General features: G+C 38.1%; 3 protein-coding genes across 3 annotated transcripts; all 3 read left to right on the forward strand.

Moving 5' to 3' along the window:
- Nucleotides 1-2,049: 2,049 nt before the first annotated feature.
- On the forward strand, nt 2,050-8,569 carry LOC112784860 (nucleobase-ascorbate transporter 12). Its single transcript, XM_025828198.3, has 10 exons — nt 2,050-3,600; nt 3,702-3,799; nt 3,961-4,131; nt 4,346-4,446; nt 5,156-5,291; nt 5,416-5,466; nt 5,589-5,876; nt 6,554-6,788; nt 7,093-7,379; nt 7,987-8,569. The coding sequence occupies exons 1-10, from the start codon at nt 3,093-3,095 to the stop codon at nt 8,206-8,208; spliced, it is 2,097 nt and encodes a 698-aa protein (XP_025683983.1). The 5' UTR covers nt 2,050-3,092; the 3' UTR covers nt 8,209-8,569.
- Nucleotides 8,570-8,646: 77 nt separating this feature from the next.
- Nucleotides 8,647-10,767, forward strand: LOC112784870 (arogenate dehydratase 3). Its single transcript, XM_025828208.3, has one exon. It carries the CDS (start codon nt 9,396-9,398, stop codon nt 10,674-10,676), a length of 1,281 nt encoding a protein of 426 aa, XP_025683993.1. The 5' UTR covers nt 8,647-9,395; the 3' UTR covers nt 10,677-10,767.
- A 900-nt stretch (nt 10,768-11,667) lies between these two features.
- LOC140181380 (uncharacterized) lies at nt 11,668-12,945 on the forward strand. Its single transcript, XM_072224931.1, has 2 exons — nt 11,668-11,802; nt 12,076-12,945. Exon 2 carries the CDS (start codon nt 12,076-12,078, stop codon nt 12,691-12,693), a length of 618 nt encoding a protein of 205 aa, XP_072081032.1. The 5' UTR covers nt 11,668-11,802; the 3' UTR covers nt 12,694-12,945.
- The last annotated feature ends 976 nt before the right edge of the window (nt 12,946-13,921 follow it).

The following is a 13,921-nucleotide window of genomic DNA, read 5'->3' on the forward strand; positions in this document are numbered from 1 at the left end:
AAAAAAAAAGACTAAAAAGCTCAGAAAATAAGGCGTATACAATTTCATGGCTCAGATTGAGTGTGTAAGATTCATATAAGTAAATTTATTTATTTGAATTTTGTGAAACGACATGAGATAAATTTGTTTGAAGAATATTCACTTAGTGAGATTGATGGTTGATTATTCCAATTTTGTTAAAGAACAATGCATGGTGTTGATCAATAATTGTGGTGAAAGGCACTAGTGCGGAAAATGTCATGCTTATAGATGCTCCCCATTCTTGATTCGCGGTTACAATGACCAAATAACAATCGATGACCCCTTTGAATATATGTATATAATACTGGTTTTAATGGCAATCTGGCTTGCTACTTCTCCGATTTCTGCTCTTCTTTTCTTAAGCATATCAATGGATAAGTCAATTTTATAAGCCTGAATCTTATTGCAAGCTAAGCTTTAGCAGAAAACCAGAAACAACAACATTTCATTTGAGCTAATACATTTTTCTTTAATTTGTTGTTAACTAATAATGAAGTTCCAACCCATCTACAATGACTGGACGCTGACTCATCATAATGCACAAAAATCAAACCTTAAGCAAGGTTCAAAAATATTTTAGTCACATTTATTTAACAACAAAAAACAACTGAAATTCTCATGAAATGTTAATTCCGATTATATCCAAAATAATAATTATTATGGGGGTTTGGAGGATGTCATTGTTAGACAGATAGACTTAAACACAGTCCCACAGATGTTGCTTTCATTCTTCAAACGGCTACTTGTGCTGTAGTTTTGGGTCATATCCATAACACTCTCTCTCCAAAAACCTCCAAAATTAGCCGTTCCTTTCTTCTAATCCTTTGCTCTTTGCTTTGCACCATTGTTTACAGCTAGCATTTTCTATTTTCTATTTCTTTCATCATTATTATTAATATTATTGTTTACTGTCTTATTTATTTGGGTGCCCCTTTTATCTACTTTTCTTAATAATTAATTATGGTGCCTGATGCATGTCTTGTGAAGGGAACCCCCACACCATTATATATATCAGCCTTTCATTTTCAACATGTGTCACTTGTGACTCATCACACATTAGGAACCCCCCCCCCCCCTCTCTCTTTTCTAAATTCTTCTTAATCAACCACAATTGAAATTACGATGTGTTAGTTTGTGAACTAAAATTTAAAGAGTAATGATAATGATAATATCTATTTTTGAAAACCAAATAAATGGAGTAATACAATGTCATATATACTAGATAGGGAGATAATAATTCTGTTTGAATTTCAGTCAACTATATTAAACTAAATACTATGTCACCAAAACAGAAAAAACTACATACTTTTTCTCATCAGGCTGTGCGTGCAAATCAACAAGCAAGGAAATATATAAAATATAATTCTCTCTCTCTTTAAGTTAGAGAAATTATATTGCAAGATTGTGGGGAAAATGTAGGTTAAACTAAACAATAGAGTGACATTTCAACTCAATAAAAAAAGAAAAGAAACAATGACATTACAATTTTAGTTCTAGATAGGATTATTTATGTTTTTTTTTTTTGAATAATCACTATGTTATTGTATAGAGTTGTAATTTAATCCATTTATTACTCTATGATCACGTAATAATTTTTGCTAAGTTGTGGAGCAACGTAACTAGCTGTGGAGTAAAGGTAAACCTTATTTAACACAGGTGAAGTAACCCATTCCCATCAATTCTCATCCTGTGTATATATATATAATATATAGTAGTCAAGAATAATTCATATAATATAGTTTTTCATTAAACCAATTTAATTTGAGCTTATTAGTTATATCATTCCTTAACCTATGCAGTTGTTGCATGAGAGTGATTTTTGGTACAAAGTGTTACGTAATGAACAATTGCTACCAGTTGAACTGATACTAATAGTTATAGAAAATTATATGTACAGATAGTATAAGCACAAATTAAAAAATGTAGTTAGTGATGTTAAAGGAGTTAATTATCAGTTTGTGGCTAATATTTATTCTCATGTCTTAATGACATGTATATAAGGCAAAATTACCTCTACTTGTGAGTTTTGTGACTTTTATCATTAAATACATTAGGTCTCTCTTGCACTCTTCTTTTCTCTTCCTCTCTCTCGCTCTGAATTCACACTCTAGCTATTCTCGTTGCACCTTCAACCCAAATAATTCTTTATAAAGCAAGTGGTAAATCTCAAATGACATACTCATTTTCATTCACCACTATGCCTAGTAATTTCTACCTAGATGTGATATGTGTATGCGAAAATATTTGGTAACCAAAGAAAATCAACAAAAAATAACTATAACTTACTTTATTTAGATAATTAATGAATACTAAATAAGACAAATTCTGCCTATTTTTTTTTGTTTTCTTAACATTATCTTTTTCTTCCCATATTAAAAATAAATACAGTCTCAATGTTTATTGCTTGAAAAATACAATAAAATAGTAGCTTTTTTCCAAGTCAAGCTATATTGATTACATTTAATTAAATGAGTTGCTGAAAACTCCATTTTAGCTTACTCTTGAGTCTTGAGAAAAGGTAGTAGAACCTAAACATGTAACTGACTATCAAAACTTTTTTCTGTACTTTTGCATATTTCTTCAATTTCAATTGATCTATTTTTAACATAAAATATAAACAAATTAACTAATGAAATGTTGAGAAATTTATGTATTTTGAGTTAATTTATTAAGTAGTTAATTAATATAATAATCTTCCCCAAAGTGACTCCGGGAGCTGAGGGCAGCAGGAATTTAAATGAATTTGTTGAATTCCAGCTTATACTTTTGTGGTTCCACCGTTTCCCCCGTGAGATACAAGACTACCAAACACGAAACAAAATTAAAACACTTAATCATAACGCGCTTTTCAGCTCCAACTAAAAAAAATCTCACCACACACACTCACTTCACTTCACTTGGCAGCTCAAACATACTCTCATTTCATCGCCATAACTTTCATTGGCGCGGAAAACAAAAAACCCTAAAACAGCAACAAGAAAACCACTTCTTGTTCTTCTTCTTGCTCTGCATTGCACCTCCGCTCCCAGATCTGCAAGCTATGCTTCACTGACCTTCTTCTGCTTCCCAACATGTCCAATTCTGATCCCAACCACCGCAACCGTCCTCCCTCGCCGGATGCCAAGCCATTGCCCCCCTCTTCGTGGGCCAAGAAGACGGGATTCAGGCCTAAATTCTCCGGCGAGACCAATGCCACCGACTCCACCCAGCTCGCGCTCCCTCCCAGGCCCTCACAGCCCGCACCCGCTATCGCGGATCTAGAAGCGGGCCGGCCTCGGGCTCCGGCAAACGGTGTAGCGCCGGCCACCGATAAGGTACCTCCAGCGGCTCCTGTTCCGGTTCCGCCGAAGGATCAGACTCCGAAGAAGCGGAGAGATTCCGACGGCGGAACCAAGGGGTCAGTGCCAAGCACCAACGGCCAAGCTCCGCCACCGGCGACGGCGGCTGCTGCGCCGGTGGACCAGCCACAGCATGCTAGGAGAGCGTCGAGGCATGAAGAAGTAGTGGATGTTGAAGACGACGGGTTTGTGCCTCGGCACTCTCACATGAAGTACGAGCTCAGAGATTCACCTGGTCTTGGTAAATTCTTGTTTTGTTTACTCTGTGGAATTATTAGTTTTTTTTAGGGTTGATAATTTGATATATTTTGACGATGATGTTAATTGTTCTTCTGTGTGTAGTTCCAATTGGTGTGTACGGTATTCAGCATTACGTTTCGATATTGGGTTCGTTGATTCTGATTCCACTTGTAATAGTTCCTGCAATGGGTGGCAGTCATGTGAGTGTGATTTGATTTCAGCTTTCAACTTTAGACTTAGTTGAATTCTTTACTTATTTGTTTATGTTTTTTTCTAAAAAAGAAAAAATGTTGAAGTCTATTTGTTTTGCGGCGAAGTTGTTATATGGGGTACTGTTATTCTGATGTGTTAGTGGTTTTAGGAGGAAACTGCTATGGTGGTATCAACTGTGCTCTTCGTTTCTGGTGTCACTACACTCCTGCATATTACTTTTGGGTCCAGATTGCCATTGATACAGGGCCCTTCTTTTGTATACTTGGCTCCGGCTCTTGCTATCATCAACTCGCCAGAGTTTCAAGGATTAAATGGAAATGTATGTATCCTTTGTCCATTTCTTTATGTTTTAAGATAATTGTGTCTGTTTTCTTTTGTACAATTGTTCGTCCAATGAAATTGAGTAGTTTCTACTTTATAGTTATATATAGTTATTGAGGAATTTGAGTTGTCTTAAAGATTTTCTGATGGAATAGTTGAAACAAGTTAAAAATGGCAGCTGATAAGGTTTCTATTTCTATCTCGGTTTGCAGAAGTTCAAACACATAATGAAGGAGCTTCAGGGGGCTATAATCATTGGATCAGCTTTTCAAGCTCTACTGGGATATACAGGGCTTATGTCGCTTTTAGTAAGGTATGCACGTGTTTGTGTATTCTTTTGCATGTGTGTGTGTGTGTGTGTTTGGGTAAGGGGGGGTCTGTTTGTCTTTTTATGAGTACATGCTTCATCGTCTGACCAAGCAGTATGCATTGTTGTGGATTAGGGCTGTGTGCTATTTAGTTCTTAGTTCTAAAGCCTATAGATTTATGAAATTTGAGTAGAAGCAATTATAGAGGATAATCTGTGAAGAAGAATGCTGTAAGAATAAGCAAAAACATTTAGATTTAGTGATGTCATATATATAGTTGATAGTATTCTCGCGGGGGATATTTGAATTGGGATTTATGTTGCAGTTGCAGACCTAAAATTATTTGTCGCCTTCCCCAAAAAATGTTGGGTTGGTTCAATATCATAAATCTGGTTGTCATAAAGGTGGATAAGTTATTTCTTAGGTTGGTTGTCATTAATTAAGGTTTATAATTGATTTCTTAGGTTAACAATATATTCTAATCCAAAATCAACAAGCTGTGATTAATTTAGCTTATCTGATTAATTTTTCCACTTGGCTCCTTCCCGTCTACATGCATCACTCTTCCTAATTTTTATATTTTTAAATAAAAAATATGGAGCTATGACCTGTTACTTTCCTAAGAACTTCAATCACTCTTCCTAATCATTTTATGTCTTAGATTTTCTGTTCTGTGTAGCTGATAATGAACCTCATTTTATGATCTCCTTTCAGATTGATCAATCCTGTAGTTGTATCCCCCACTATTGCTGCTGTTGGACTTTCATTTTTCAGTTATGGTTTCCCAATAGTTGGTACATGTCTTGAGATTGGTGCAGTACAGATATTGGTGGTGGTTGTTTTTTCTCTTGTAAGTTGTTGAGTTCATCTTGAATTTTTATATCGTTATTTTATTATTACTTCAGAATCCCTGTGTGTATGTTCATGTTATTGCTTGAGCATTTTGCCAATATATTATTTCTTGTTCTCTGCAGTACCTTCGTAAAATATCTATTCTCGGACATCGCATATTTCTAATATACGCGGTAAGCTCAATGTTAAAATATCTTTCGGTTACTCTTCAGTAGTTGAAACAAAAGTTTGTGCGACTGCAACTGACTTATTCTAAACATGATGCCTGTTTGCTATTTCTCCCTTTAACTGCCAGGTTCCTTTGGGTCTGGCAATTACATGGGCATTCGCTTTCATGTTGACTGAGGCAGGGTTGTACAACTACAAAGGGTGCGATATAAATATACCTGCATCAAATATGGTTTCACAGCACTGCAGAAAGAATTTTTCAAGGATGAAACATTGCCGGGTTGATACTTCTCATGCACTGAGATCCTCTCCATGGTTTAGATTTCCTTATCCACTACAATGGGGTACACCTGTCTTCCACTGGAAAATGGCTCTTGTGATGTGTGTGGTTTCTGTAATCTCATCTGTGGATTCGGTTAGTTTCTTGTCTCTTTTTAGCTCTGGTTCCTGGTCTGTATTTTGTTATCTTGATTTAGATTAACAATGATTACAATGCCTTTAACCTTTTATTGGGGTTGTCTATATGAATCAAATGATATTGTCCTATCTTAACTTTGAACATGTCAATAGTTTAACTTTCTTGTGTTAAGTTAGAAAAACTAACCATCCACTAGGTTCTATTACTGCAGTGTACTAGCAGGTGATGAAAGTTGCAATTGCTATTCAATTATGTGTCATTTCATTTTAGCTGCAAGCTTTTACAACAATGAATGTAAATGGGAAGGGGAAAAAAAAGAAAGACCAAAAGAGCCTGGTGGTAGGCTTATAATTTATCAGATTGAAACTAGAAAACAGGGGTTGTCAATTTGTAAGGCATTTTTTCAGTCAGTCTCTATTTATTAATTCCTTATTTCGTTCTCATTTGTTTAAACTATACTGAAGAGTAATGTAGTGCTTTCATGGTATGAAGTGTTAGAATTCACAATGTGATCAGTCAAATAATAAGGTGGTACTGATTTATCAGATTAACAATACAGTATATCAAAATTTTACTGTTCTTTTACTCCCCCCCCCCCCCCCCTTTTCCCTGTATACAGGATTAATAAATCATTATACTGTGGTGTTGATATTCATTTGCTTTAAACTTTGTAGGTTGGATCATACCATGCATCTTCTTTACTGGTGGCATCCAGACCTCCAACTCCTGGAGTTCTAAGTCGAGGAATTGGTTTGGAAGGTCTTACAAGTGTCTTGGCTGGTCTCTGGGGAACTGGAACTGGGTCGACAACTATAACTGAAAATGTCCACACAATTGCTGTGACTAAAATGGGAAGCCGCAGGGCAGTTCAACTGGGCGCTTGCTTTTTAATAGTGTTGTCTCTTGTGGGTAAGTCTTTTATCATATTGTTCTTAGATCTAACCTTCACGAAATGTACATTAAGCCATCTCAGAGGCTATTGGTTCTGCACATAAATAGCCTTTTAAGAATAATGTTCTTTGAGAAGCTAATCTTTGAGACTGTAACTATATATATTTTACTCTGGAAAGCAGTTTGTTTTAGTTTGAAATATTCAATGTATCATGTTTGAAATGATGTGCATATAAATATATAATATATATATTTTTTGTTGTCACTTGTAGAACTTCTTTTCATGCAATCTGTGTTTACCTATGCTTATGCTATACAACAGGTAAGGTTGGAGGTTTCATTGCTTCAATTCCTGATGTCATTGTTGCTGGTCTACTCTGCTTTATGTGGGCAATGCTTACCGCATTGGGCTTGTCAAACCTACGGTATAGTGAGGCTGGAAGCTCTCGGAATATCATCATTGTTGGGTTATCATTGTTTTTCTCTCTTTCCATACCTGCCTACTTTCAACAATATGGTCTCTCTCCAAACTCCAACATGTCAGTGCCGAATTATTTCCAGCCTTATGTTGTGGCTTCTCATGGACCTATACAGAGCAAGAATGGAGGGGTATGTCTTTCTCATGTTTTAACAAACCTTATGCTTGCATTCTTGGTGTCAAATTTTGTGAAAAAGATATTCAGAAGTGTCATTGTCTATTTCATCTGTTGGGGTTACTGCAGTAGATAAAATTGTTTCACTGCCTAAATATCTGAGTGATTTGGTGAATGGAAGTAAACTAAAATAATTTTCAATAGGGAATAGTTATTTGCAGTTTTCTGTTATTTGGTTTTGACTGTATATTCCGCATCATTGACATTCTCCTGCCTCCTCTTATTTAATTAGTACTTGCGGCATAATCATCTTTTCTTTTTTTCCTTTTTTATTTCATTTTTATTTTACTGGTACTGCATTACATCTTTGTATATGTTTATATTTTAATATGTGGGTTCATGTGACTTGTGAATTCAAGATGCGTGAAAGCTACTATATATATATATATATATATATATATATATATATATATATATATATATATATATATATATATATATATATAGCTTTAATTTTGCAATGGGCCTGTTCGTTTTGCACTTGAATGCTTTCTCTAAACTACTATGTTCCAGTTCTTCAGGGTCAAGTTCCTAAAATAACACGATATTGGTTCATTTTGCAGCTGAACTATGTCTTGAACACCTTGTTTTCACTACACATGGTGATAGCGTTTCTTGTTGCTTTTATCCTGGACAACACTGTTCCTGGCAGTAAGCAGGAACGTGGGGTATATGTTTGGTCAGAGGCCGAGGTTGCTAGAAGGGAACCTGCTGTTGCGAGTGACTACGAGTTGCCCTTGAGAGTTGGTCGGATTTTCAGATGGGTGAAGTGGGTTGGCCTCTGAAGAACGATGATCTCATGGGCTGAGATTTTCAGTCTTTCAAATGGCTCAACTGAGTCTAAGATTCACATGGTTCTGTTGGGCTAGTGATGGATATTAGTATAGGTCATGTTACAAAAATCAATTTGTGTACATTGGAGATCTCCAGAGGGATCTATCCGTGTTGTAATTTATTAGATTAATCATTGTATCTAGTTTTGATTCATCAAAATCTCCAGCTGGGTAACTTTTTTGTTTTGTTCTTGAAGCGGACTATAACAAATCATTTTGAATGTATATATACACATTTTTTTTTGCCGGTTTCATCCAGCTTCATTGTAATTCCTACAGGAAGCAAGGTTAATATTATTGTTGGGTTATCGTCTCTAGTGGAATCTGGTATATTTGAGGTTCATTCATGGAGCATCGAATGCCGTCTTATTGGATGAAAAGTCACTAAAATCCTCTGTTCTATTTCTTATTTATTGTTCGAAGAATGTGATAGAGGAAAATGTTGACCACACATTCAAATCATAAGCGTTAACTTTACCATTCTTGAATTTTGGTGTAGTTTCTATTTTGTTAGGTGTCGGCTTTCAAATGTTCAAATAATACTGATAATAATACTGCTCCAATCTCCAAGTGATATATGTGACATCACACTAATCACCAAGAGTTCATGTCATCAATAAGCACCCACAAGCCACGTGAAATCCCTTCATTTGTAGAAGAGCCATGTGTGTTTTTATGCTATCAATTCCTAAGAGAGTTTTACACAACTATGATTGAAATCCTGGAATATTTCACCAAAACATTTTGCTTTTTCGTTTCCCCTTTTTTTCCTGGTAAAAGAGGAAACATCCAAGCTTGAAAGCAAATATAAACTTCCCATTATAAGTCAATATAAAATACTTTAAAAAATTAACAACGAAGGGGACCTATTAGTAGTAACAAGGAATAGAAAAGAGAGAAGAGGGGGGTAGGTGTGAGATTGACCAAACCACCTTCACACGCACACACCATACCCTCAAAATTTGTCACGCACCAATATTTAAACCCTGAACTCCGCATCCATTCTTTTCTCAGCTTGAAGTTCCCTTCTCCTAGAGAGAACTCCAAGCTAAAGCTACCTTATTCATAAGATTATCACCTACGTTAGATTTTCCATTTCACCCCTACTCTTTCTTCTTAAGTACCAAATTGGAACAAAAATGCACACTCTCTCACCGCCGTATTCCAACGCACTCAGCTACCTCCACCGGGGGAGTGAGCCCACATTTCGAGTCGTTCCAACCCGAATAACGGTTAAATGTGGTTACGGGTTCGAATCATCAAGCTTCTCGCAGGGAGTCGGGTCAACCCGAACGGACTGGCAGCGCGCATGCGCCATCCTATCCAGCAAGGTCGACTCTCAGAACGAGGATTCAAACCCCGCAGCTGCCGGAGAGAACATAGCCGCCGTGAACGGCCACAAATCCGCAGTAACAGACCTGAACCTAGTCCACGTCAGCGGCGAAAAAACGCTTCCTCCAAAGCCGCTCACCATCTCCGACCTATCGCCAGCACCGATGCACGGCTCACAGCTGCGCGTGGCATACCAGGGAGTCCCAGGTGCGTACTCCGAGGCTGCCGCTGGCAAAGCCTACCCTAACGGAGAAGCCATACCTTGCGATCAGTTCGAGGTTGCTTTCCAAGCCGTTGAGCTCTGGATAGCCGATCGCGCCGTTCTACCCGTCGAAAACTCCCTCGGCGGCTCGATCCACCGGAACTACGACCTCCTCCTCCGCCACCGCCTCCACATCGTGGGCGAGGTCCAGCTCCCCGTTCACCACTGCCTCCTTGCCCTTCCCGGCGTCCGATCGGAGTACCTGACGCGCGTGATCTCTCACCCTCAGGCCCTCGCACAGTGCGAGCATACTCTCACCAAGCTCGGCCTCAACGTGGCTCGCGAAGCCGTAGACGACACCGCCGGCGCCGCGGAGTTCGTGGCCACCAACAACCTCCGAGACACTGCGGCAATCGCCAGCGCACGCGCGGCAGATCTGTACGGTCTTCAGATCCTGGCGGATGGGATCCAAGATGACCCGAATAACGTGACCCGGTTCGTGATGTTGGCCCGAGAACCAATCATTCCTCGCACGGACCGGCCTTTTAAGACGAGTATCGTGTTCGCGCACGATAAAGGGACCTCCGTGCTCTTTAAGGTGCTCTCGGCGTTTGCGTTTAGGAACATCAGTTTGACTAAGATCGAGTCAAGGCCGCATCGTAACCGTCCGATCCGGATTGTTGACGATGACAAGAATGAAGGGACAGCAAAGCACTTCGAGTACATGTTTTATGTTGATTTCGAGGCATCTATGGCTGAGGTCAGAGCACAGAATGCCCTGGCTGAGGTTCAAGAATTCACCTCCTTTTTGAGGGTTTTGGGTAGTTATCCCATGGATATGACACCGTGGAGCCCTTCTGCTTCTCCTTCTTCTCGGGGAGAGTAGAATTTAGCAATTTCTCTATTATTTTTTTTTCATAAAACGTAATTGAACACATAATTGTGCCATATGATTATATATTTGATCATTGTCAAAATTGTGCAGATAATCCTTTAATATTTTGGTTCGATTCGATTTTACAGTATATATTTTTGAATTATATTTGACTTTTGTGTTTCTTTGTTTGAGCAAACAATCTTAGAATTTGGGATCTGAAATTCTTAGTAGAGCTTTTAGAAAGTGGGTTGTTGAAGGATTTAGGAGAGAGTCATTGTAGATTTTCGTCAAATAATAGTTGTTAGGTGAGGCTATGTCCTCCTTATATGATTTTGATGAAAAAATGCACTTGTCAACTAAGACAACCTACATTTTAGGTGGTTGATTATGTTTGGGATGAATACTCAATATTTTATGTTTGGACATTATTGAAGAACAAAATGTAAGTCTAGGCGAGTTGGTCTAATATAACTAAAATTAATTATAGTTAGTATTATTTTAAATTTTATTATTTAAATTAATTAGATTTAATTCATAAAAAGTCTTAGATACGTAATATTATATATACATAAAACTAACGTAAAAGTTTTATGTTTAGGTTAGGGACTGTATTTGTTTGAAATTTGTTAAGGCCTAATTAATTGCTAATATATTTTCTTGAGAAAAGGACAAATAGGTCCCTAACCTTTTGCTTCGCGGACATTTTTGTTTCTGAGCATTTGAAAATACTTTTAAATCCCCGACCTTCACAAATCTTGGACGGATGAGTCCCTCCGTCGAATTGCCCATGCCAGACTCGCCGGAGAAGTCTGATGTGGCTCTCGTGCGGATGACGTGGCATGACTGGTTGACACATGGACTGCTGACTGAAAAGCTACATTACAAAATTGGACAAATAAGTCCCTGCACCCCTAAACTACGTCATTTTGATTTCATCCCTTACAAAGTCCCTTACAATATCCATTACACCCATACCATCCTTTCTGAATTACATAAAACCCTAAGGATACCAACGATCATCATACTTTGTTTCTCCCTCCAAAAATATCACTACCCAGGCTGAGACATTTGCCGTGTGCAGTGATCGTCGAAGAGGCCTCCATTGTTGTCTGAGTTGCTGTCTTCGTCACCGAAGGTAAGAAGTTTGTTGTGTTGCTTAGTTAGTGGATTGTGATGTTAAATACTTATGCAAGTATAAACTCTGTTGTGAAAGGACTGATCGTGCATGTTGATAGAAGTTGTCAAAAAAGTATTGGGGTTTTTCGATTGAAATTGAATTACTATTAGGGCAAAGAAAGCTTCTGCGGTGATTTTTCGTTTCTGTATGTTGAAGGTCATTGCTTGTTAATATGTGAAAAGAGTAATTCTTGATCATTGTTTACAATTTTTTGTTTTTCTTTTTTTTCAGATGGTTGATGTGTTTGTGGTGCCTGTGTTCTACCATGGAGGTAATTTTGTGAGAGAAAGTAATGGCTCTCTGATTTACAAAAATAGAAAGGTGGAGAAGTTTCCAGAAATGGACCTGGACTTCGTTAATTTCGGAGACTTGATCACACTGTTCAAGGGGCTGGGGTACCAATCATACAAGACAGTTTATTGGTATGATCCAAGGAGTCCTGATATTGAGTCTGGGCTGCATATTTTGACAAGAGATGCAGGGATTAACGCAATGCGAGAGAACAAAATGAAGAATACAGAGACGGATGAGTTTTACCTATACTTTGACCACCCTGTTGATGAACCTGAGATTGTGGAGGATGTTGGAAAGCAAAGTAACAGTCCTGATGATGGAGAGATTTTGGTGGATGATCAGAGTTCGTCATCTGATGATGGGTACGAGAGTACGGAGGATGAGCCCTACAAACCTCCACCTCCCGGATTTGAAAGTAATAGTGATGATGATCATACCAGTGCTGATGAGAAAGGTAGCAAAAGGCAGAGAGTAATGAAGGGAAAAAAGAAAGTTGTGTCTCCAAAGAAGACAACTGCAAATAAGACAGGTGCTAAAAGAAACAGGAAGACGTGAAAGAAGATGGGACAAAGTAGTGGAGCCAATGAGCAGCAGACCAGAAAGAATGTTGGGCTTGATCCTAATGTGCAGCCCAACAGAGGCCCAGAACCAAACAGGGACCAACATGTTAGGTTCTATGTGAGCCTGATCTAAGATGATGATGATGACCCGGTATATGATTATGAATCTGAGAATTTACATACACCTATTTCATCAGATGATGAATCTAACAAGCATAAATTTCCTGAGTTTGATGATGATTATGAGCATGGAGAGGGGAGGTTTGAGTTAGGGACTAGGTTTGCCACCATAGAGAGATTTAAGGAAGTTGTAAAAGACTCATTCATTGCTGAGGGTAGGGAGATTTGGTGGATTAAGAATGACAAAGAGAGAGTGAGGGTGGGATGAATGGATGATGAGTGTCCGTGGCTGGTTCATTTATCATACAATAAATCTCTGCAATGCTACCAGGTGAAGACTTACAAAAATGACCATACATGTGCAAGGGACATGGGAAGTAATGCGGCTGATCAACATTGGATTAGTTTGAAGGTTGAGAAGAGAATGGGTACACAGCCTCATATGAGGACAAGTGAGGCTATTGACTTTCTCAGAGAAGAATTCTCACTCACTGCACATCAAAAAATGGTTTACAGAGCAGTTAGAGATGCAAGAGAGAGAATCATGGGTAATGAGAGGAAGCAGTATAGTAATGTTAGAGATTACTTATTTGAGATATTAAGAAGCAATTCAGGGTCTAGGGCAGAGTTGTGTGTCACTCCTGTACCTCAATCCCCCTTGTTTTTAAAAATCTTTATATATGCTTAGAAGCATGCAAACAGGGGTTCAAGAGTGGGTGTAGGCCATTGATACATCTTGATGGCTGTTTTCTGAAGACTTATTGCGATGGACAGCTCCTCACAGCAGTGGCTCAGGATGCAAATAACCAATTTTACGTGGTTGCCTACGGAGTAGCTAGGTCTAAAACTAAGGAGTCCTGGAAGTGGTTTTTGACTCTGGTCCAAGAGGATTTGGGGGATGTGCAGACTCATGGTTGGAACTTTATGTCCGACCAACAAAAGGTAAACTTGATAACTACTTTATGTCTTGCCATAGTGTTATGTAATTCTTTAATGATGAGTGTTATTGAATACTAGGTATTTCTTAGTAGCTGTATACAACTACTGCTTTACTTAATATGAATTAGTGTTGTTTAGCTTAGTATGAATGTACAACTACTGCA

This window comes from Arachis hypogaea, chromosome 3 (assembly GCF_003086295.3).
Source record: "Arachis hypogaea cultivar Tifrunner chromosome 3, arahy.Tifrunner.gnm2.J5K5, whole genome shotgun sequence".
Classification (NCBI taxonomy): domain Eukaryota; kingdom Viridiplantae; phylum Streptophyta; class Magnoliopsida; order Fabales; family Fabaceae; genus Arachis; species Arachis hypogaea.